The sequence below is a fragment of the Anomalospiza imberbis genome, chromosome 4 (assembly GCF_031753505.1).
Source record: "Anomalospiza imberbis isolate Cuckoo-Finch-1a 21T00152 chromosome 4, ASM3175350v1, whole genome shotgun sequence".
NCBI classification, from domain to species: Eukaryota; Metazoa; Chordata; class Aves; order Passeriformes; family Viduidae; genus Anomalospiza; species Anomalospiza imberbis.
Window position 1 is genome coordinate 42,895,046 of NC_089684.1, and position 20,030 is coordinate 42,915,075.

General features: G+C 51.8%; 2 protein-coding genes and 1 long non-coding RNA gene across 3 annotated transcripts; 1 reads left to right on the top strand and 2 right to left on the bottom strand.

Moving 5' to 3' along the window:
* Positions 1 to 50: 50 nt before the first annotated feature.
* On the bottom strand, positions 51 to 5,254 carry MEPE (matrix extracellular phosphoglycoprotein). Its single transcript, XM_068188073.1, has 5 exons — positions 4,828 to 5,254; positions 4,043 to 4,114; positions 2,399 to 2,452; positions 2,157 to 2,249; positions 51 to 2,056 (listed from the first exon to the last, which is right to left on the bottom strand). The coding sequence occupies exons 2-5, from the start codon at positions 4,100 to 4,102 to the stop codon at positions 71 to 73; spliced, it is 2,193 nt and encodes a 730-aa protein (XP_068044174.1). The 5' UTR covers positions 4,103 to 4,114; positions 4,828 to 5,254; the 3' UTR covers positions 51 to 70.
* Positions 5,255 to 7,214: 1,960 nt separating this feature from the next.
* IBSP (integrin binding sialoprotein) lies at positions 7,215 to 10,844 on the bottom strand. The gene is made up of 6 exons (XM_068188074.1): positions 10,715 to 10,844; positions 10,586 to 10,636; positions 10,389 to 10,460; positions 10,148 to 10,201; positions 8,080 to 8,181; positions 7,215 to 7,784 (listed from the first exon to the last, which is right to left on the bottom strand). Exons 1-6 carry the CDS (start codon positions 10,766 to 10,768, stop codon positions 7,215 to 7,217), a joined length of 903 nt encoding a protein of 300 aa, XP_068044175.1. The 5' UTR covers positions 10,769 to 10,844.
* Positions 7,773 to 11,883, top strand: LOC137472729 (uncharacterized). The gene is made up of 2 exons (XR_010998388.1): positions 7,773 to 10,433; positions 11,008 to 11,883. It is a non-coding gene; the product is annotated as an uncharacterized lncRNA (long non-coding RNA).
* The last annotated feature ends 8,147 nt before the right edge of the window (positions 11,884 to 20,030 follow it).

Below are 20,030 nucleotides of genomic sequence, written 5' to 3' on the forward strand. Positions count from 1 at the left end.
GAGAAAATGCGGTGTGTGGGACCCCCCAACTCTGCCGCTGGAGCCTACCGGGGTGGATACCGGCCGTGCCTCAGAGGGGCCCCTGGATCCAGCGGCCTTGGGGGTACGCTGGGGATCCCCACCCCGAGGGCTGCAGTCCCCTCTGTCCACTCTCGCTGTGGCTGTCCCCATCCCCCTCGGAGGACTGGCTGCTGTCGGCGCTCCCGAGGCCGGGGTAGGGGCCCTGGGGGCCGCCGCCCGCCCCGCCAAGGCTGTAAAAGGCCCGCTCGCGGACGTGGAGCTCGTCAGCGCGTTTCACCTGGTCCAGCTGCCGGCTGCGGCCCAGCGTCGCGATGGTGCCCGGAGCCCCAGCTCCCGGCCTCCTGCCACGGTGCCCGGGCAGGCGGCCGCTCCTGGTCCCCGGCACTGCTGTCTCGCTCTCTCCGCCTCGCCCCCGCTCCCGGCCCGTGCCTGCTGCCACGCTGCCCGTGTCTTGCCCTGCCTGTGGAGCGGGGCTGGCTCCTGCTTTGGTGGCATGAGACCTGCCCCCAGCATCGCCATCGTAGCCACCAACACTTGTCTGGGCCTCGCTCGATGCCCAGCCGCTGGGTTTCCCACTTGGGGATGGTGTTATGCCCATCCTGGGTGTCTTGTCCAGCCCTGCTCCCCCTGGACGGACCCTCATCCCTGCCCCGGGCCGTGCTTCCACACGGGAGGGTCTGGAGGTGGCTGTCCCCACTTCCCCACTCCCTCCTCTGCCCAGCACAGTGCCCGTGCCTGCCTTGTGGCTGCTGGCTGTCACCGACGGGGTGGTGCGGTCCCCCTCGGTAGCGGCCGGGCGGATGCTGGCCCCCTTGGCTGGGACAGTACTAGCGGCCTCCATGTCACCCCAGTAGTGGGGGGTCGTGGTAGCCACATGGTCTGGCTTCCCCTTGGACTTCTGCCCCTCTCCTCTCACCTCGTCATCATCTTTCCTATGGATTCTGGCCACTGTGGGGCTGGTAATGTCACCACTAGTGACTCTCCGGGGGACAGGGGTTACCAGTCCTCTATCAACACCAATGGTGGTGGCACCTTCCTCATCCTCTCCAGTGAGACGGCCGTCCCTGAAGCTGCTGGTAACGCTGTCCCCGCGGCTTGGGGTGGCTGTGGTGGCCAGTCTTTCAGGCTGCCTGCGGGCAGGGATGCTGTCGTCTTCATCACCACTGGGTGCCGCAGTGACGTCCAGCCTGCGGAGGTGGCTGCTGCTTCCCACAGAGGGGGTGCTGCCATTCTGCCTACCCACTGTGACACCAGCCTGGGTGGTTTCCTGCTCCCCCACATGGATGTTGGCCCTCCCAATGAAGATGTTAACCTCGTCATCCTTGCCGGGAGATAACTGGGTGAAACCGTTGGCCCTGTCTGTGCTGCCCAGGCTCCCACGGGTGATAGTGACACTGTCTGAATCGGGGACGTAAGCATATTCATCCACACCTGCAGCATCCACTAGGACATCCTCCATCTTCTCAGTGACAGAGGACAAAGCAATGCCTCCTGTCCCTGTACCTTGCTTAACACCCTCCTGCCCTTGGCCAGAGACAGTGGCCTCCCCGCTGCCCTCACCCCCTGCCCCTCTGGTAGTAGGGGCCCTCCCCCTCCCAGCAATCGTGGCTCCCCCCACCGGAACCACCCTGGGGGCACCATCATCCTTATCCTCACTCCTGACACTGGACCTGTTCCCCACCACAACCTCACTGGGGTGTTCACCCTGAGGAAGAATGGGAACACCGTCATCAGCTTCCACCACCAAATCCAGATCGCCGCTGCCCTCTGAGCTGGATGGGATGGGACCCATGCCACCACCGCTGCCACGCGCTCGTGTACCAGTGCCAGGGTGAGGACTGGGACCATCCCTGCTGATGCCTGGGGTGCTGCGGTTTTTAGGTTTGAAGACAATCCCATACTCGATCACTTCAGTGCTGCTGTTGTCACTGTGCTCTGGGGCCGTCCCAGCTGACCCAACCGGTGGCTCTTGTCTGGCATTACCCTTGTCCAGCCGGTGGCTGGGGATGACGCTCTGGTGGTCGGCCTCTTCTTTCTGTGCAGTACACACAAGGGAGAGGTCAGGGGGACGGATTGCTGCTGGGGGCACCGCAGCCAGGCCAGGGGCCAGCAGTGTCCCCTGGCCACCTCCTTACCTTTATCTGTGTCTGGTTCCTCCGCGTTGAGAATGAGTAGACATATTTGAAAATGTAGAAGCCAAGCTTGGCGTTGCAGCTTTTCAGAAGTATCTGAAGTGGGGGGGAAGAAAATAACCAAAACCCACCATTTTCTTATTAATTACATTGGCAGGCAGGAGTTTCCCTTTCTGTATCTGGCACTGCAGTAGAGTCCCATGAGTACCCACTGAGGCCCCAGGAGATGGCAGAAGGATACATACCCGGTGTTGTCCCACACAGTTCCCAGCAGCTCTTCTAGGCAGCGGCGGTGGCACCTGTGGGCAGCAAAACACAGGCAAGAGCTGAGGCATCAAACACTGCCTCAGCATACAGGCAGCTGCCAGTGCCCACTGCTGACCATCCACCTTTTCCCACCTTCAGGGAAGGGGGGGAAAACTGCATTGATAAGCCAATAAATTCCCAGGCACTACCTGGGATGCTGACTTAAAGACAGCAGTAGTAGGAAAGGTCAAAATCCCATTTCCAGGGTCCAAAAAGTATTATGAATTTTGCTACAGCATGATTGAATTGCATGCTAGCTTTCATAGGGTATTATTGATAAAAAACAAATAATCTTTTCCTGGAGACTGCTGCAGAGGATTTTATCACAGAGCATTTTTAATACACAGCACCATTGCTCACAAAAGAATGCTCCAGCTTACTGCTTGGATCTGCCTGCGATGAGAGCCCGGAGCTGGTTAACTGGTGGAGTTTCCAGTGTTTACTGAGCTACTGAGCAGCAACCTCTGTGTCCTCACGGCTGGGTTTCTGTACATGCTTGCAAGGCTTCCAGTTCTCCCTGATTATCCTGGCATCTTTTGGTGAGTATTGGCTAGTGCATCCCTCAGGGTTGGGGAACCTACTGGTGGTAGCATCCTGTGAGCCCCACAAAGCCATTTCAGGCATTCACTACATGCCAGAGTGAGAGATAGCCCCATGGAGGGGAGTTCTCTTTGATTTCAGAAAAATTAGTCACTGAAGCATCCCAAGCCCAGCTGAAGGCCCAGAAACACACCCCAAAGTACTGAATATTCGCAGGTTGTTTCATTGTTTATGAGCAGTGTCAAAGGCTGGATTACAGCTCTGGTCACACAGCATAGCATTAACTCCCATCTGTGCCCCTATCTGAAAAGCAAATCTGTGCTGATTTATTGCCTTCCCCTCGGTTGCTCTGCTACAGACCGGGTTGTGAGAGTTTGCTCTGTGGGGTAAAAGACATAGGGGAAGGGGGTAAAAGACACATGGGTGGAGCCATCTCAAGGAAGATGGGATTTCCCTCCTCCTTATCCTGACAAAAAAGCAAGCCTTTTCTAGGAGCAGACTTTCACTCTAGCTGTGTATTTAGTAAGCTGAGCAACAGTTACGCAGGACAAAAATGGCTCCTATTATATTCATCTTAGTTTGCCCTGGTTTTAGTTAAATTTCTCAAAATTTCACATTAGGAGAGCTGGAAAATAATTGTGGGTACCCCTCTGACCGCTGTTCCCCACGCAGGTAAGATGAGCATCATCCCCGCACCTCCCTTCCTGTGGCTTGGCTCAGGCTGTTCGCAGGCCAAAAGCACCGGGCAGATCCCAGATCCACAGAAATCCAGGAGAAGAGGTACAGCCACCCAGACAGACACTTGTGCAATGCTCTGATTGCTAAACTGAAGGGACATGCTCAGCCACCTCAGGGCTAATATATATTTTTTTTCTTCTGGGCTCGCCTCTGCTGTTCACCTTCCTCCCTTCCCCAAGCACTAGAGGTGGTGTACACAACTACAACCCATGTTTTCCCTCTGCTGAAAGCATGCCAAGATGTACCGGATAGCACATCTCACACTTCCAGCAGTATGCTGGGAACCCAGGAAAAGCCATACTCACCGGTGTGGCGAGGGCTGTGCTGAGCAGGCACAGGCACAGGCAGACGAGGGATGTTTGCATCTTGGGCTGCTCCTGGAGGTACAAAGTGAAGCATTGCTGCAGTTTGTCTTCCTGGAACTTGTGGTCCTCAATAATCCTGGTTATCAGCAACCTAAAAGCTCCTGCTATCCCAAAGCTCCCATGGCAACAGGGTTTTCCAGTGACCTCAGCTTTTCCCAGGCTTTGTGGTGGCCCTCGGCATTGTCCTGTCTCTTTGCATCCCTCGCAACAAGGGCAGTGGTCTCACCGTATGCTTAGGGCACAGCCAGCAGCTCCGAGTGGGAGCTCTGACACCGCCTATAAAAACTGCCTAACTTCCTTTGTCAAAGCAGCTTTGGTGGATATTTGCCATAAATGATCCCCCAAAGTTGCTGCAAGCTAAGCTGTTCATAAATCCGAATTAAGAAAGCAGCAGGCTTTCACGGCACTAATAAATGGCAGCTGGCAATATCTCCATTGGCCAATAATTCTCATTTCACCCGACCACCCTTGCTTGGGCTTGCAGGTCCATCCCAGTGACTGAAGCCACACCAGTATTGCTACAGGAAACAGCAGAAGGAAATTAATGGACAAGGATCAGCAGTACAAAAGCAATGTAAGCTCAAGAGATGTGCACAGCCAAGGATCGGGATGTCCCCATCCCCACTGTGGCTTGCCCAGAGTGAAAGCAGGAGAAGCCCGGCTCAGGGACAGCAGAGCTGAAGGGCTAGAGAGAGAGGGGGCGGGCAGCTAGGTAAGAAGATTACCTTTTCCTGTCGGAGGCAGGTCCCAGGGGCAGACTGTGGAGCCTGTGCCCACTTTGCTGAAATTTAAAGTTGGCCCCAGGTGCACAGAGCCAATCAGCTCCTGCCCAGGGACATTTGTCAGCTCTGGCAGCACTCACAGATAACCAGGGGGAGTAATTTCCAGCTAAAAATGTGTTTGTGGTAAAAGACAGCTATCAAATGTTCCACCTGGCTGGATAAACAGAAAGCACAGTTTATAAATATCTGTTCTGAAGGCAAAATTGCTCAATGATTAGTGCAGATCTTAGTGTGGCACCCATCCAGCTTGGTTATTGATAAGAGGGTGCGCAGTGGGTCTTGGCTTGCTCACTGTGACCAACATGGGAAAGCTGGCAGGGCTGCAGAAATGGAAGGGCAAGATCCAGAGCCAGGCCTGCTCCTGGCCCTTTGGCACAGAAGGGCAGTGTTGGCCAAGCTGAGAGCCACCACCATGCTGTGTCTTCTGACACTTGCTTTTTGGGCTTCAACCTCAACCCCTCTGGGCTAAACCTGTGCAAGTGCAAAATAGAAGAGGGGCAAAAAAGAAAAAAAAAAAGTATATTTTCCCATGCACTGCTTGCACAGGTCCCTTTCAGCCCAACCTCATTACGAAGAAGTGCTACAAGGGTGTGCATGATGTACAAGCCCTCCTTCTCCCCACCTCTACTTTTGGTGACATTGCTGGTCACCTACACCCTTGCCAAGAAGGGTTCCCACTGCTGCGGCTAGCCTGGCTCAGGCAGTCACTGTGGTGGGGGTGACAGCAGCTCCCATCCCACTCTGCACTCTGCCCTAACCCAAACCCTGGGAGCTGGCATGACTCCTGCACTATCACCAGAAATGCTTAAACCATCAGCATCCAGCCTCCAGCAGGAGCAAATCCTGGAGCCAGCAGGAAACTGACCCTTGCTACCAGCCAGGGAGTGGCAGTTGGATGCCACCCCACAGGGCAGCCAGCCCATGTGCCTTGGCTCCTGGAGGAGAGCCTTTGACAGATGCCTGGGGGGTTGACGCACATGGGTCTGGGCTAGGCGCCCTGTAGGAACGGGACCCAGCTCCTGGCAGTGCCAGGGCCCTTTGTCCATGCCAGTTCCCTGACGTATCTGGGCACCCCCTGGGGATGTGGTTGATGGAACTCTTGTGTTCCATCACACCAGCCATGGGTGCGTGCAGGGCTCCTCAGTGCCACCATAGGGATTTGTCCCCAGGGTTGCCAACGTTGCAAGCAGCACCTCCTGCCTCCCCAGAAGCTGCAGCCGGGCTTTGACATACATAAGTAGTTTTGTACAATGGCCAGCATCTTGCTGCTGCAGGAATAGACTAGTTCTGCAGTTGGACCTGCATCAGGAGCTGAACTCAGGTTTCCTTCCTAGGAGTGCAAGAGCAGCACGGTACCTGCCATAAACTGCATGAGGGCCATGACTATTCCCAGATGGTGGCATCTGCCTGGAACCCAGTGGGATTTGTTCTATCCCTATCCATAATGCAGATCACCAGTTGGCCAGGGACACATTCCTGTTGAGAAGTGACCCTGAGTAGGGAACCTGAGGACTCCCAGCTAAGCATCTCCATCGCTGATGGAGGAGGGGAGTGGGTACACCACCGTCACTGTGACAGCCCTACCTTGCTCTGGGAATGAGGCTGTGTGACAGGGACATTTTGGGCTGCAGTACTGGTGTTCAAGACACACATACAAGTTGCCCAGCTTTGCACCCACATGCCTGGTGCAGGGACAAAGCAAAGCCCTCATTACAGGGCTGTGCATCTACAGCTAGTGATGCACAGAATGATAAATTAATGGGTTTACCCTTACTGAGATTGCCTAGTGTGTGGTCAGGCCATGGGAGGCACATTACCAAGGAATAGAAAAGTTATGACTGCTCACGTATTAGAAATCCACATCAACTTTACATAAAATGTGGCTGTAACCTCACAGCAGTGTCCCTAAGAGCACCCTTTCATTATTCAGAGGGCACTCTACAGAAGCTTTCCATGTTAGCCTTGCTGTTCCTCCCTCCTTTCATGTGCATCTGAGCTGGAATAACAAGATTCAGCCCTAAGCATCACAGGCAACTGTAGCCCCTCAGCCCCTCACCAAGCACTGTGCTGCTCCACTGACCCCAGAAAATTTGGCAGCAAACCTTTTGTCACCAACAAGCTCAGTTCAGTTGCTTTATTTCATTTAATTTCATTTCATTTAATTTCATTTCATTTCACTTTGCAAGATACAAAAAAAAAAAAAAAAAGCTTGGGATGGAGCCAGTGTGCATGGCAAGATGCCTGGCATCCCCTCTGGCATGCGGTGGCTCCAGGGAGCCTTCGAATGCACCTTCCTGAGTGGCTGGGGCTGGCAGGGCTGTCCCCCCTGCTCACTGGCTGTAGTAGTAATCCTGGCCATACACATCATAGCCATGCCCTTTGTAGTAGCCGTACTCATCCTCATAGGCCCGGTAGCTGTCCCCGCGTGCATACTCATCCTGTTCCTCATACCCACCCTCAGTGGTGCCTTCGTCCCCCCGGCTGTGGTCCCTGGCTGTCACATCATATTCCCACAGCTCCCCAGCTGTGGTGGCATCTGTGGTGACATCTGTGGGTCCCCCATCATCCATAGTGGTCGCCTGTGTCAGACCCTCTTCGTTGGTGGTGCTTGCAATGGTGGTGGCTTCAGCTTCCTCTTCCTCCTCCTCTTCCTCTTCTTCTTCTTCTTCTTCCTCCTCTTCCTCCTCTTCCTCAGCTTCACCAGTGCCCTCCTCAGCCGCCACAGTGCCATTGCCATGAGGTCCAATACCCTCTGTGGTATTGGTGCTTGTGCCATTGACACCATTCTCATTCTCATCTACTTCGTCCTCCTCTTTCTCCTCATTCTCATCACTGTCTTCATTTTCAGAGTCTTCCTCTTTGCTGGCAGTCCTCTGCCCAATCCTTTGGCAGGCCTTGCCCTGGCAGAGGGAAGACAGCACAGCATTACTCGAAGGTCAGGAGGCTGCAGCTCCATGTGGAAAGGGGCAGGTATGGGCACAGCTGAGCATCCCCCTACACATTGCATGGCAGGACTGTCTTTTTGGGCTACCCCTTCCAACCCCAGGTTAATGCCCAGAGCTTGGTCCAGCTATAGGTATTTCCACAGCAACCCCTCAAGCAGAAACAGGGTACAGGCCATCCCATGGGTACAAGCAAGCATGCAGTGAACAGTCCCCTCCCCATGGGTGCTCCCTCTAGCTCCCCAAACTACACCTGCTGGGGGGATGTGACATCTCCTGTCAGTGCACCTTGGCAGTCCTCAGGGGCTACTCCAGCGGGGTGTCCAGGTGTCTTGGTGCCAGCATAAAATGGCTCCTACAGGGACAGGGACAGGACAGGGCAGGGGGTCAGCAGCTGGGGTGGAGCGCAGGCCTCCCAGCAGCGAGAGGGGTACAGAGCATCCAACACAGAGCATTTGGGCATTGCTCTGAGTTCCCTGTTTTCCCACAGGTCTTGTTCCAGGCTGAAATGTAGAAGCTGCAGCAGGGCAACTGGAGCTGTGCAATTATGTGGTGGTGGCTGGAGTCGGGTGTTTCCATTCTGGCTCCACGTTTTGCTTTGCAAAGGTTTTCTTCTGAAGTTGCCTCCCCCAGTTTCCAGTAAACAAAGAAAGCCACAGGCACACTACATGCAGACACACTGCATGTCATGTGTGGACGGTCAGTGAGAACGTGATGGCTCAAAGCCAGGCGTGAGCCCAAACTCCACCAGCAATCAGCCATTGGCAACACTTGGCCCCAGAGATCAGCAGCAGAGCTGGGGTGCATCAGCTGTGGGGTGCATGGCTAAAAAAGGGCAAGGAATAACCCAAATGCAAAGAGAGCCTGGAGCAGACACTGAGGAACTGGTGGGGCAATCCACCCAGGGCCCAGCCTGCGAGGTGGAGCTTGTTGACACCAGCAAATGAGCCCAGCCATGGCAAGGAGACCAGGGGTCAGTGTCATCGCTGCCCTGGGCAACCCCTGTTGCTCATGTGCCAAGACCAAGGACGGCTACCCTGGCATTTTGGGCCACCTCAGACCTTGAAATACAGGTGCACCTGCTGGCAGAGAAAATCCAGGCTGCTCTCCTCTCCAACAGGAGAGACATCAAATTGCACAGTGCAGCCAGCTGTGCCAGTGGAAGCGATGCTCCCTATACAGCAGCCAATATAATGTTTATACATACCTATATGCTTTATAATGCTTTTTACATACCTATAACTGACCTTGGGGCCTTTCAGCACAATTTGTCTTGCTGACCACCCTGCCAGTAAAGGCAGATCCCTGCATGGGAACAGCCACTGCTCTGGTGCCCTCAAAATGAAAAGGACAGACCTAAAGAGCAGCTACATTCCTGCATACCAGTTAATTTCTTCATGAGAAATGAAATTCCACCTTTTGCTGCCCATCCCACTGCTCCAATTTATCCCTAGAGATTGCAGTGGTAGGGGAGAGAAACAGGTAAAATGGGGCAAATTGCAGGGAGGTGCCAGGGCTGGCACAGGGGCCAACCCCATGCTATATCCCAAGCCCTGACAGGCCCTCAAAGTGGGGTTCCCTGGCTTTCATTAAATAGCTTTTAAAAAAGAAAAAAATAAAAGACTTGATTAGGCCTGACACACATGATTCTAAGCATACCAGATCCTTATTTCAAAGCAGCTGTGTGCCTGAGACCAAATGGACTATTTTTGAGCATTTGCAGCCCGGTAAGGCACAAAAGATCTTTGTAACCCCTTACATTTAATTTTGGACCTGAGCTGGCTCTCACAACTACAGAGGTGCCCAAGCTCACAGTGATCCAGCAGACAGGAGCAGCTTTACCATCTGACTGGTACAAATTTGACTTTCCCAATATAGCATCAGCTTGTGTCACTCCACAGACACACATGCAGAGCATAACTGCATTTTCCATAGGGATATTCTCAGTGCCATAGGGTTAACAGACTGAAAGAGGAAGGTAAGAGGAGTTCCTAACAGCACCTTCTTCCTTGTGTGAACCTCCCTGGTTCTGTCCTTTGGCCTGTCCTGCTCCTTTCTGAGCTGCTGGAAATGGAAACCCAGAGAATTTGTCTCAGGGTTGTTTGGTGCAACCCCTGCCCAGGAAGAAAATAGAAAGCAAAAGGAAAATATCAGGGAAAAAAAAAAAAAAAAAGGTCCAGAGTAGAAAATCCAGTTGTATCCAGAGTACAAGCCTGTGGGAAGTCAGTGACCACAAATGCTGATGAGCAGAGACTACAAAACCAAAGAAAGTTCCCAAATTCCCGTATTTGTTTTGCAGGCTGCTGGTTTGCCATACTCACCCCCTCTTCCTCCTCCTCCGAGCCATCCCCCTCTTCCTCAGATGAGTCACTGCCCTAAGAAGAGGAAAAACCAAGGTGGAGGCGGGTGGGTGGGTTCCCAGAGGTGTCACGAATACAATGTTCTGTGCCCATGCCCACAGGCCATGCCAACAGGGCACAGACCATGCCTCTATCTCATCTGGGCCAAAATCTCTGCATTTGGAGGGTGCCGAAGCAGCATCAACCCCTCAGAAGCACCCACCTGGTACCGTCGCTGCGGGGAATACACATAGATGTATCTGTACAGGTAGTGCCGGTGCTGGCTTTTGAAAACCTACCAGGAAAAGGAGGGGGAAATCCCATCAGTCTGGGATCTTGGGTACAGAAGACACCAAAATGTGCTTTTCCTCAAGATCATCCCCGTGTGGGACTAGGCACGCAGGGTGGGGGAGACCCTACCGCGTTCTCTTCTGAGTCATCCAGCTTGGGTCGCCGCAGCCAGCTCTTGACCTGAGGGAAAGGGTGGGTTGGTACATGCCCCACACCAGTCCCGGCAAGGCCGGGAGTCCCCCCTCGTCTGGCACTCACCGAGAAGGTGCACGCCATCCCCACCAGGCAGACAAACACCAGGACACTCCTCATGGCTGCTGTCTCTAGGAACACCAAAACACATGGAAGGCTTGCTTTTCATCTAGAAAGCACCAACACCACTCCAAACCATCCACACAAATCACCCACATGGGTGAGTGGGGAGAAGAAAGCTGACCTCCAGCCTTTCTTGGTGAGGTCACCCAACCCCGCCGTAGACCCAATTATTTATTTTTCTTCTTTCTTTTAAAGATCTGCCTCAACTTCCATGAATACTTTTTTTTTTTTTCTAGAAGCCACAAAATACCAGAAAAGCAAGTTTCACCATGTAGTGAAGTCAAAGCTTTCCTGGAGAAGGATGACTTATTCCTGTTTCCCCATTGCCCTTAAGGCAGGAGAAAAAGCCAAGCCCCACTGGAGATGCAACAGGAGCAGCTGGGAGCACTGCCCACTGCGGCCACCCTTCCATAGCTCCAAGATCTGCTTAGGCTTTGCCCAGGAAGCAGTGCTCCTGGGAATTACACCACAGACAGTGTAACCTCACTGAGGAAAAACAAACAAGCAAATAAATAATGGAAAGAATTGGCTTCACAGCCTGCCATTGGCAAAAATAGCAGTGGCAAGGCACCAATGCAAAGAGCCCCACACAAGCTTAGCTGGAGGGAACTTAGCTCTGGGCAGGTCTGAGCTGCATACCCAAAGCACCAAAACACAGCCTGCCCTCCTGGATCAAGGAGAAAGGAGCACACTCAATCCTTCCAGCAGCACCCCAGCCTTCCCCCAGGGAACAATACTCCCAGCATCTCCCTGAGTTCAGTCAGGCCCACTAACCTTCCTTTCTCCTACCCTTCCTCTGCCTAAACCCAGTACCAGCTGTGCTTGTAGGGAATTATTACATTTATCTGTGCTTGAAGTTTGCTTATTTTTGCTTAATTCAGGCTATAAAACAAGTGGCCACAAGTTTCTCTGACATCACAGCAAGGCTCTGGATGCTCATCTCCTCCACCTAAGTGCTTCATGAAGCCACAGATCCAGGAAAGGACTAAAAGCAGCACCCCAATCCTGCCAGCAAGCTGACCCTCCCATCTCCCTGCAAAAAGCAGACATCAACGCACAACGCAGCTGGGAAGAGCAGCAGCGAGCTTACCCTGCCCCAGCACGGAGAGCTATCCACGGAGTCAGCCAGCACAGATTTCCTCCTGCTGCTGCCCTGCTGGGATATAAGGTCTGGCTTTGCTCCCCCCAAGCCAGTCACCGCCCTGTCCGGAGTGACGCCAGCTCTCCAGCATGCACCAAAACCCCTCCAAAACTTCAACGCTGGCAGATTTGGTGCACAAACATAGCGCCCCATGCCTCTGCCAAACCCAGCGAGGTTTGCACTGCGCCACTTAATTGAGGGTCTGGCCTCAGATGTGCGGCTGGGAGGCCAAGGTATAATAACACTTGGGGTTTTAATTAAAATAAATATTGGGAAATCTGTTCCTGGGGAGTGTCCACCTCCCTTTTGGGGAAATTTTGTCACTGTTTTTTCAAGTAGACAAAAAGACCGACCTCAAAGGCCCAGCCCCACAGCCACTTGTGCAGAGCTGCTAGACCAAAAAAAAAACACTAAAAAAAAAAAAAAAAAAAAAAAAAAACAAAACAAAAAAAAAATCTCTCTCCAGGATGCCTGCACAGGCCTTGGTAAGGGCAGGGAAAGAAAGGGGGACTCAGATACAGGTGTCACCAGTGCCCCTTTGAGAGCCATTTCTGCCACAGTGTTGCTACAAAATGCATGTCTGCTTTGTTTCTAATGCCCTGCAAACTACGCAGACCCACACAGGGGCCAGCCCAGGCCCCTGCTCTCAAAAATCAGGCATTGCTCATCTGAAATCTGTGTATGTCCCCAGCAAAGCAGAATAACTGCCTGGGAGTGGGGGGAAAATGAAAAAAACCACATCCACATGTGCACTCAAATCACACTGGGGACCTTGGTGACAGGATACAGCAAGTGGATGCTGCCCCCTGCACCCACCTCCGCAGGGATGTCTTTTCTCCTTTACCTGTATTTATCATTTCCTGCTTGAATTTCATCCACCCAGCTCTCCAGTGCACCTCTGCTCCTTCTTTCCCAGATTTTTCTTGCACTCCTCAGCAAAGGCCCCTAAGCTCCTGCACATCTGGGCTGCAGCAGTTCAGGGAATTACTCCTCACCAAATGCAACTTTGCTTCCTGTAGTGGCAAGGAGAGCTGCAAATCCCACTTGATGCTTTCAGACCTACAGCCTGAGAAGGAAGAGAAGGAAGAGAGGTGCTGAAAAATAAATGCCTTCAGGCAGATCTGTAATGGTCAGCTTAGCCAGTGATAAAACTGTGGTTATTTAAGACAGAAAAATCCACTTTGCCATGAAATACCTGAATGTTTCTTCTCAAAACTAGGGGCAAAACCAGCCTCAACTACATGCAGGGGAGCCCAGCAGGAACAGGGCTGCACAGGTACATGATGGTGATTTGATAGCTGCTGATGGAACACTATGCACATAACTTGTTTCTGGGGACGGAGAGGTCCCCCAATAGCCCCTCGAGGGTCCAGCACCCCTGGCAGCAGACCATGCCACATGCCCGCCATGCAACCCCCTGGGCTGCAGAGCACAGCTGCCCCATGGGCTTCAAAGCCCCTTGTGTCACTGTGAAGAGTCCTAATTATAAGGGAGGCCTGGAGTTGGCCATGGCTTTCAGCTGACACCTTGTGCCAGGAAAACCCACACAAAAAAACCAAAAACCAAACCAAAAAAAAAAAAAAACCCCAAAAAAAACCAACCTCAGCCATGCAGTTCTTCAGTGCCAACGCAGCAGCCTCTGATAAAGAGAGAGATCAGCATTTGTGAGGATTCCCATGTCCTCCCCATCTCCATGGGACTGGAGCAGCTGGAGGGGCTGCCCTGCTGGGCATTCAGAGCAGAGATAGCCCTGCTTCCCATTGTCCCCTGCTGTCCTAAGCTGCCTGGCCTAGGAAAGCAGTGAGCATGTGCCTGGCTTTGAGCTTAAAATTTCATCAGGGCTTGGGAACAGACAGTCCTCGTGGGAGGCAATTTTTAATGTAATTAAAGGGCTTCTGCTCCAGGCTGCTTAAAAAAATATGGAAAACTGGCTATAAAAACACATATTTCACCCAAGATCCCTAAAAAGCACCAGGATAATTAACGTGTGCCGAAGTGCTTTGTGCAGCCAGCACCTATGTTTAGCTCCTGGAGTGGGTGCTGCCCAGGCAGGCTGCCAGCAGCAGCAACCTCACCAGCACCATGGTGGGAGACCAGCAGGGAACTCAGCCAGCACATCCAAATCATTTTCATTTGAAATTTATTTTTTAAAATTACTTTAAAAATAATCACATGGCAGGCGTGGAGCATTGGTCTCTTAATGCTTTTGCAAAAACTCCATCTCTCCAAGGTGGCATGGCTTGGAGGAATCACCCTCTTGTCTGAAAGGAATCTGTTATTAAAAGTGATTGCAGGCTTTGAAATCTTTATGAAATGATATCACCTTGCTGGAAACAAAACGTAGAACAACTTATCTGCCTCCAAAGGATGGAGTTTTAACCAACATGGTCTAGTGGAAGGTGGGGTTTGCACCAGCTGCTGGCCTGAGCTTTGTGCGGCAGCTTGCATCCAGCGAGGGCACCCTGTACAGTTTGGGTGTACTTGCCTGAGCCCCTGAGGACCTCAGGGTCAGAGTGTCCCTGTCTGGCTCAGGCTGACATGGCTCCTAAGTCCAAATTTAGTTATTATTTTTGCAGGGCGGTAAATGAGCAGAGCAGAGTGCTCCTGCCCTACCCAGGCACACTGTAGGGCTGAGGCCACACCGTCCTATTTCCATGCCCTGCAGCTATTCTGAAAGGAAACCTCAGGGCCAAAAATAAGTCAAGAAAACAAAACCAGAAGGACACTTTGAGCATGATGGGAAGAGACAAAGGTGCTGCTGCAGCCAGGGAAAGGGGCACCCCTGCCATGCAGCTCAGCAGCCAGGGCACCCCCAAAACCCATATAGGGGTCACCTGAGGCAAAGCTTGTCCTGGCTTCCAGCTCTCCCTACATACTATCAGGGACAGGAGTGTGTGTTCCACGGTCACCAGCTGGGGAGAGAAGTGATGAGCAAGAAGAGGGAGCAACAGCATAAGAATAAGGAATGGCTCGCTTTCCAACCTCTCAGAGCACAAACACAAATGCAAACCAGTATCAGCTACACACACAGCTCATTATTTTTTTGCCAGCGTCCAATTTTAGAATAAAAGTGTGAGGGAAGAATATCTAAAATGCACCTTGTATCAGTCTCCATTATCAGTACACAACCTTTATATATTTGCCCTCTGCAACTGAATGTTTTGCATGATTTTCCTTCTTCTCTGAACAGAAACCAGAAAAAGGAAATTAATTCTATTTCCTGGCAAAATGCAGGCCAGGAGCAGCTCTGTAATGTGAGCACTTTGAAGCACCCTGAACTCTGGGAACCAAACCCAGCAAATCACTGAGGTTAGGTTGCAGCATTATCGCAAATCCCAGACTCGCCACCACCCAGGGCCTCACGTTTTTGAGCAATATCTGTATATTGGATCTCCTCTGATTCTTTGTTTGTTTGTTTTCTTTTTTTCAGGAACAAGAAACTCCCCATCAGCCAGAGCAAGTTATCAGGTTTGGTCCCCCCAGCTGTCTCTGCCTCCACCCACATGTGAGAGCTCTCAAACACATCCTCAGGAGAAAAAGCCAAATAAACCCCCCCCAAAGGCCGTATTTTCAGGAGGCAAGCAGGAAGATAGCCTGTGTTCATTGCTGAAGTAACAACCAACCGCCTGCACACCCAGCTCGGGAACTGAGCTCTCTAACAAAGTTAAATCAGTGTCCTTGGACCCTCAGGCATCTGGATGGCATGGAAGCACACTTCTGCGCTGCACTGGTGATGGCTGCCTACCTCCCTGCCACTGCACATACTGCTCTAACTTGGTAAAACCCCTGTGTCTGGCATTAAAAAGACCCCACTTGCAGCACAGGCGGAGTGTGCTGCATGTGTCGGCAGGAACTGCTGCTCTTGCACTGGTTATTTGTTATTGTGCACACACATCAGTTGCAGAAGAGTGATGTATGTATCCACATATCACAGAATCACAGAATGCTTTGAATTGAAAGGGACCTTAAATCTCATCTAGTCCCAGACCCCTGCCATGGGCAGGGACACCTCCCACTAGACCAGGTTGCTCAAAGCCCCATCCAAACTGGCCTAAATACATTGAGAAGTAGGTGCCTTCTGCAAAAAGTACCTCAACACTCAGGCACTCATTTCCATTTTTTAAAAAGTGGCTTTGCAAAGTTTTCACACTGTCATGAAACTACTTTTTGCTCTGCAGGTGAAACAACATCAGGTCTAGGACAGAAAAGGCAGGTGTTGCCTCAGCCCCCCAGGTGCAGTTTCTGCCCCTGTGTTCAGTAACCTGATGCCTTCTGCTAAAATACAACAGCTCTTTGCAGCTTTGCATTTCAGGAAACAGGAAAAAAACTGAACTGCAATCCACTTGCTCACTCTGAAGCTTTAAGGTTTCCATCATGAGTTGGGGGGATGCAGTACAGGTGGATGCTAACACACCTTACTTGTACCCTCCTGTGGTGCCTGGCTCCTTGAGGCAGTGCTGGGAGGACCAGAAAACTCCCAAGACATGGCTGAGCCAGAGATAGGAAAGTTATTTGCCATCAAAGTACATGGCAGTAAAGGGAGCTGAAAGAAAAATTTCCTTCAAGCATTCAAAAGGTTTGTAACATTTTGGGGTTTCACTGAAGTCACAGGCTGTTTTCCCACGTCTGGGATATTTCTTTTGTTCAGATTGATGGCCTCACTGATTCCATCAGAGGTTTTTCCTCCTCATTGAAAAGGGCAGAGAAACGCAATCAAACTCTCCTGGGCTTGGAGAGAACTGGTTCCCACAACAGAATTCCATCACAGGAGGCACAGAAGAGACAATCCCATCAGACCTCGTAGGGAGCCTACAAGAAAGAGGAAGAGAAGTTTCTTACAATGGCATGTAGTGACAAGACAAGGGGGGGATGACTTCAAACTGAGAGAGAGAAGGTTTAGATTCAATACTAGGAAAAAATTCTCTGCTGTGAGAGTGGTGAGGCACTGGAACAGGTTGCTCAGGGAAATAGTAGGTGCCCCATCCCTGGAAGTGTTCAAGACCAGGTTGGATGGGGCTCTGAGAAACCTGGTCTAGTGTCCTTGCCCATGGCAGGAGGGCTGGATTGAGATGGTGTTTAAGGTCCCTTCCAACCAAGACCATTCTGTGATTCTATCATTGCTTCTTCCACAGATACTCCCATTTTGCTAAAGAAAAACACAGGCCAAGGAAAAGCCCTGCAGCCAGCTGTGGAGCTCAGGTCACCATGGGAAGCTCAGGAAATTTGTCTGCACCGTCAAAAAAGCCACTGCTGGATGGAGAGGTGGTCTGCAAGTGCAGGGGTCTCTGTGTTCCTCCCACTAAATCCAGGAAAATAATAGGGTTGAAGAAGTACAGCTTATATGCCATGGCTGCCCCGAGTTCAGCTGCCACAGCCAGGCTCAGCACTGCCGCCTCCCACCACTTCAGCCACACCAGCTACTTAGTAAAAATAGAATTTTTTCTTCTTAGAAAGGACAAAAAAAAAAAAAAAAAAACAAAAAAACAAAAAAAAAACAAACCCAACACAAGAAACCTTTATTTTAAGATTATGCAGACTCATGTTTTCAAAAACCCAAGTGGATCCAAAAATACCTGCTTTAAAACCCAATGCTGATTTCTGGGTAAATTGCTGCATTCAGCTCTGGAGGCCACCCCCAATGCACAAAGAATGTCACGTGGGTGGATAATAAAAGCATACATTGACGTGGGCATTTTTTATCCCTGCCTAACCCATTGGGAAAAATGAATCTGACAACTTCATCACATAATCATCCTGAAACTGGAGGCAGGAACATCTCCAGAGATGGCAGAGCCTGTGGCTGACCTTCCCAGCTGCTTGTCCTGCCAGCCCAACAGCAGAGAGCAAGAGTTTCCCCCTCCAATGCTCATAGTGCACAGACCCGTGACACAAAAATCAAACACATAAACTCCTAAAAATGCCTTTAAGTCCTCCCAGAGAACATCTTTTGGTCACACTCCCTCTGTCCATCCAAAACCTCACCCTGTGAAGTCCTACCCATCATCAAGCCCTTCCAGATATCAAGCAGGGGGGCCCTGCTCCTACACAGATGAACAGCATTTGATAGGGATAGTCCAATACCACCAGTTTCTCCCAAAACCTTGCAGATGTCCTTGATAGGTTCTGGGCAAATCCCTGCACGGGCCCAATGTGAGTGGCTCCCTCCCTGCGGCCAAGCAGGAGGTTTTCCCAGAGAAGGGCGATACCCAGGAGGGATGGTCCTGTGGGAAGCTGTCCTGGCAGGACCGGCAGGCAGCAGTCAGCTCTGGCACGGGCTCCCTGGCTTTTGGGGAGCAGCCAGCCAGCGGGAGGCTGGTTTTGGGCGTTGCTGTCCAGGACACGAGTGCAGTGGCAGCACGTCTCCAGGAACACACAGCCGGATACCCTCGGCCCTGTTTGCAAGGCACTCTTGCCTCCTGCTCACACTAAGCCCAAATCAATCCAGTTTTGCTCTCCATGCATGAAGTGAGGAGGACGGGGACACGCAGTCCCCTGCCCTGCTGTGCCAGGTTGCTGTGCACCCTAGCACCATTCCCACAAGGATGAGGATGGACACAGGGTCATGGACAAATTTGCAGGAAGCAGTTTCACCCCACTCCTGAAAAGTCTCTATCGTCCTTCTCGCAGGCTGGGCTGCACTCCTCTTCCTGGAGGAATTCGAAAGAAACTGCTCCATTCCCACCCCTACCAGCTGTCCTACGCGAACTTCACCTCCGCTGGCCCCCGGAATGTGACCCAGCCCTGTGACAGAGGCGGCACCAGAATGTCGCCGCTGTCTGAGCAGCAGCACCGCTTGCTGGTCACGGGAGAGCTCCCAGCCCTGCCTGCCCAGCAGAAACATGCACGCCATTACTACAACTTTAAACCCCAGCGACAGGGATGTGACCCAGCCCTTCTGGCTGCAGCCAAACCCAAGACAGCCACGCTCGCTGTCTTTCACCCCAGTGGAGGGGCTGCACCCCAGAATTTCGATGCCCATGACCCTGACAGGCATCACTGCCATCACAGTATCCCCAGCTATTCACACAACTGATGCGAGGGGTCCAAAAAATAAGGGCCACGTCACAGCTGAGGTATTCACAGTGAAGTGGGGACTAGGGGGATGAAGGGTCAGGAAAGAGGTTCATTCTCAAGGCAGCAGCATGGGGAAGCCACAAGTTTCAGAGCTGATCTCATACAGAAGCAGAAAAAGGTTTACACAGGTGAAAATTAAAACATAATTTCCATAAAAAACAGGAGCTGTTCAGCTCCCAGCCTTCACAGTGGTGGAAACAGGCTACAAATTAAGTGTGGTTCTGCTATAAGTAGCAGAAAAATATTTCATTTTTTTACTGGTTCTTGAATTTGGTAATGCAATGCTCAGCAGTGACACCTCTGAGACTTGACAGTTGAAGGGAGTGTACCCACTCACCCTGGCCCCTTGGGAACTGCCCCCTGCAGAGCCACAACTCCATGCTGTAAAACTGCACAGTGACACAACAGCCCAAGGCTTCACCTGTCAGCATTGAAACCCATGTTGTACTGCTTGTCTTGCACACATGAACAAGGAAGAAGGGCCTGGGTGGCATTTCAAATAATGTGATTTTAAATAACATGTTGTTTACTTGCTAATAGGAGACGGAAAAACCCAACCAAATGTCACATAGAGTAAAACAGGCTTTACACGTGGTAACACCTTTACCTTGCTCACTTGCATCTCTACTGCAGGGATCCCGGTACCAGGGCCACCATGGGCACACAGAGCCAGTAGACCAGAAGAGTCCTCATGCCCTGGAACACCTTTCCAACACCTCAGGAAGAGCAGCACAGCCCTTGGTCACATTGCAGGAGGTGTTGGCCCTAATATAGCAAAGCCTCAGGCCCAGCTCACTGGGGTCATCAGCCAGATTTTCCACCCCACTGCGGATTCACCAAGGGGCAGGCGTGGCCTTTGGGGCACCTGGAAATAGAGGGAGTGGGAGCATCCTCAGCTTTTGCTTTCCCCCTCCTCCCCGCATGCTGTGGCTCCCCACACAAATGTCCTGCCCTTTGGTTCCCTCTCCTTCTGGTCCAGTCCCAAACTGCAGCCCCTGACACACCCAGGAGAAAAAAACAGCAACACTTCAACCACACTACAGT

What these genes read in the sequence shown, in the direction of transcription:
- MEPE (XM_068188073.1), bottom strand. Translation starts at nt 4,102, where the DNA reads ATGCAAACATCCCTCGTCTGCCTGTGCCTGTGCCTGCTCAGCACAGCC. An exon ending in GCACAGCCCTCGCCACACCG is followed by an intron (nt 2,453 to 4,042) that starts GTGAGTATGGCT and finishes TGCTGCCCACAG; the next exon opens with GTGCCACCGCCGCTGCCTAG. An exon ending in ACTGTGTGGGACAACACCGG is followed by an intron (nt 2,250 to 2,398) that starts GTATGTATCCTT and finishes CCCCCACTTCAG; the next exon opens with ATACTTCTGAAAAGCTGCAA.
- IBSP (XM_068188074.1), bottom strand. Translation starts at nt 10,768, where the DNA reads ATGAGGAGTGTCCTGGTGTTTGTCTGCCTGGTGGGGATGGCGTGCACC. An exon ending in ATGACTCAGAAGAGAACGCG is followed by an intron (nt 10,461 to 10,585) that starts GTAGGGTCTCCC and finishes TTTTCCTGGTAG; the next exon opens with GTTTTCAAAAGCCAGCACCG. An exon ending in CGGAGGAGGAGGAAGAGGGG is followed by an intron (nt 8,182 to 10,147) that starts GTGAGTATGGCA and finishes CTGTCCCTGTAG; the next exon opens with GAGCCATTTTATGCTGGCAC.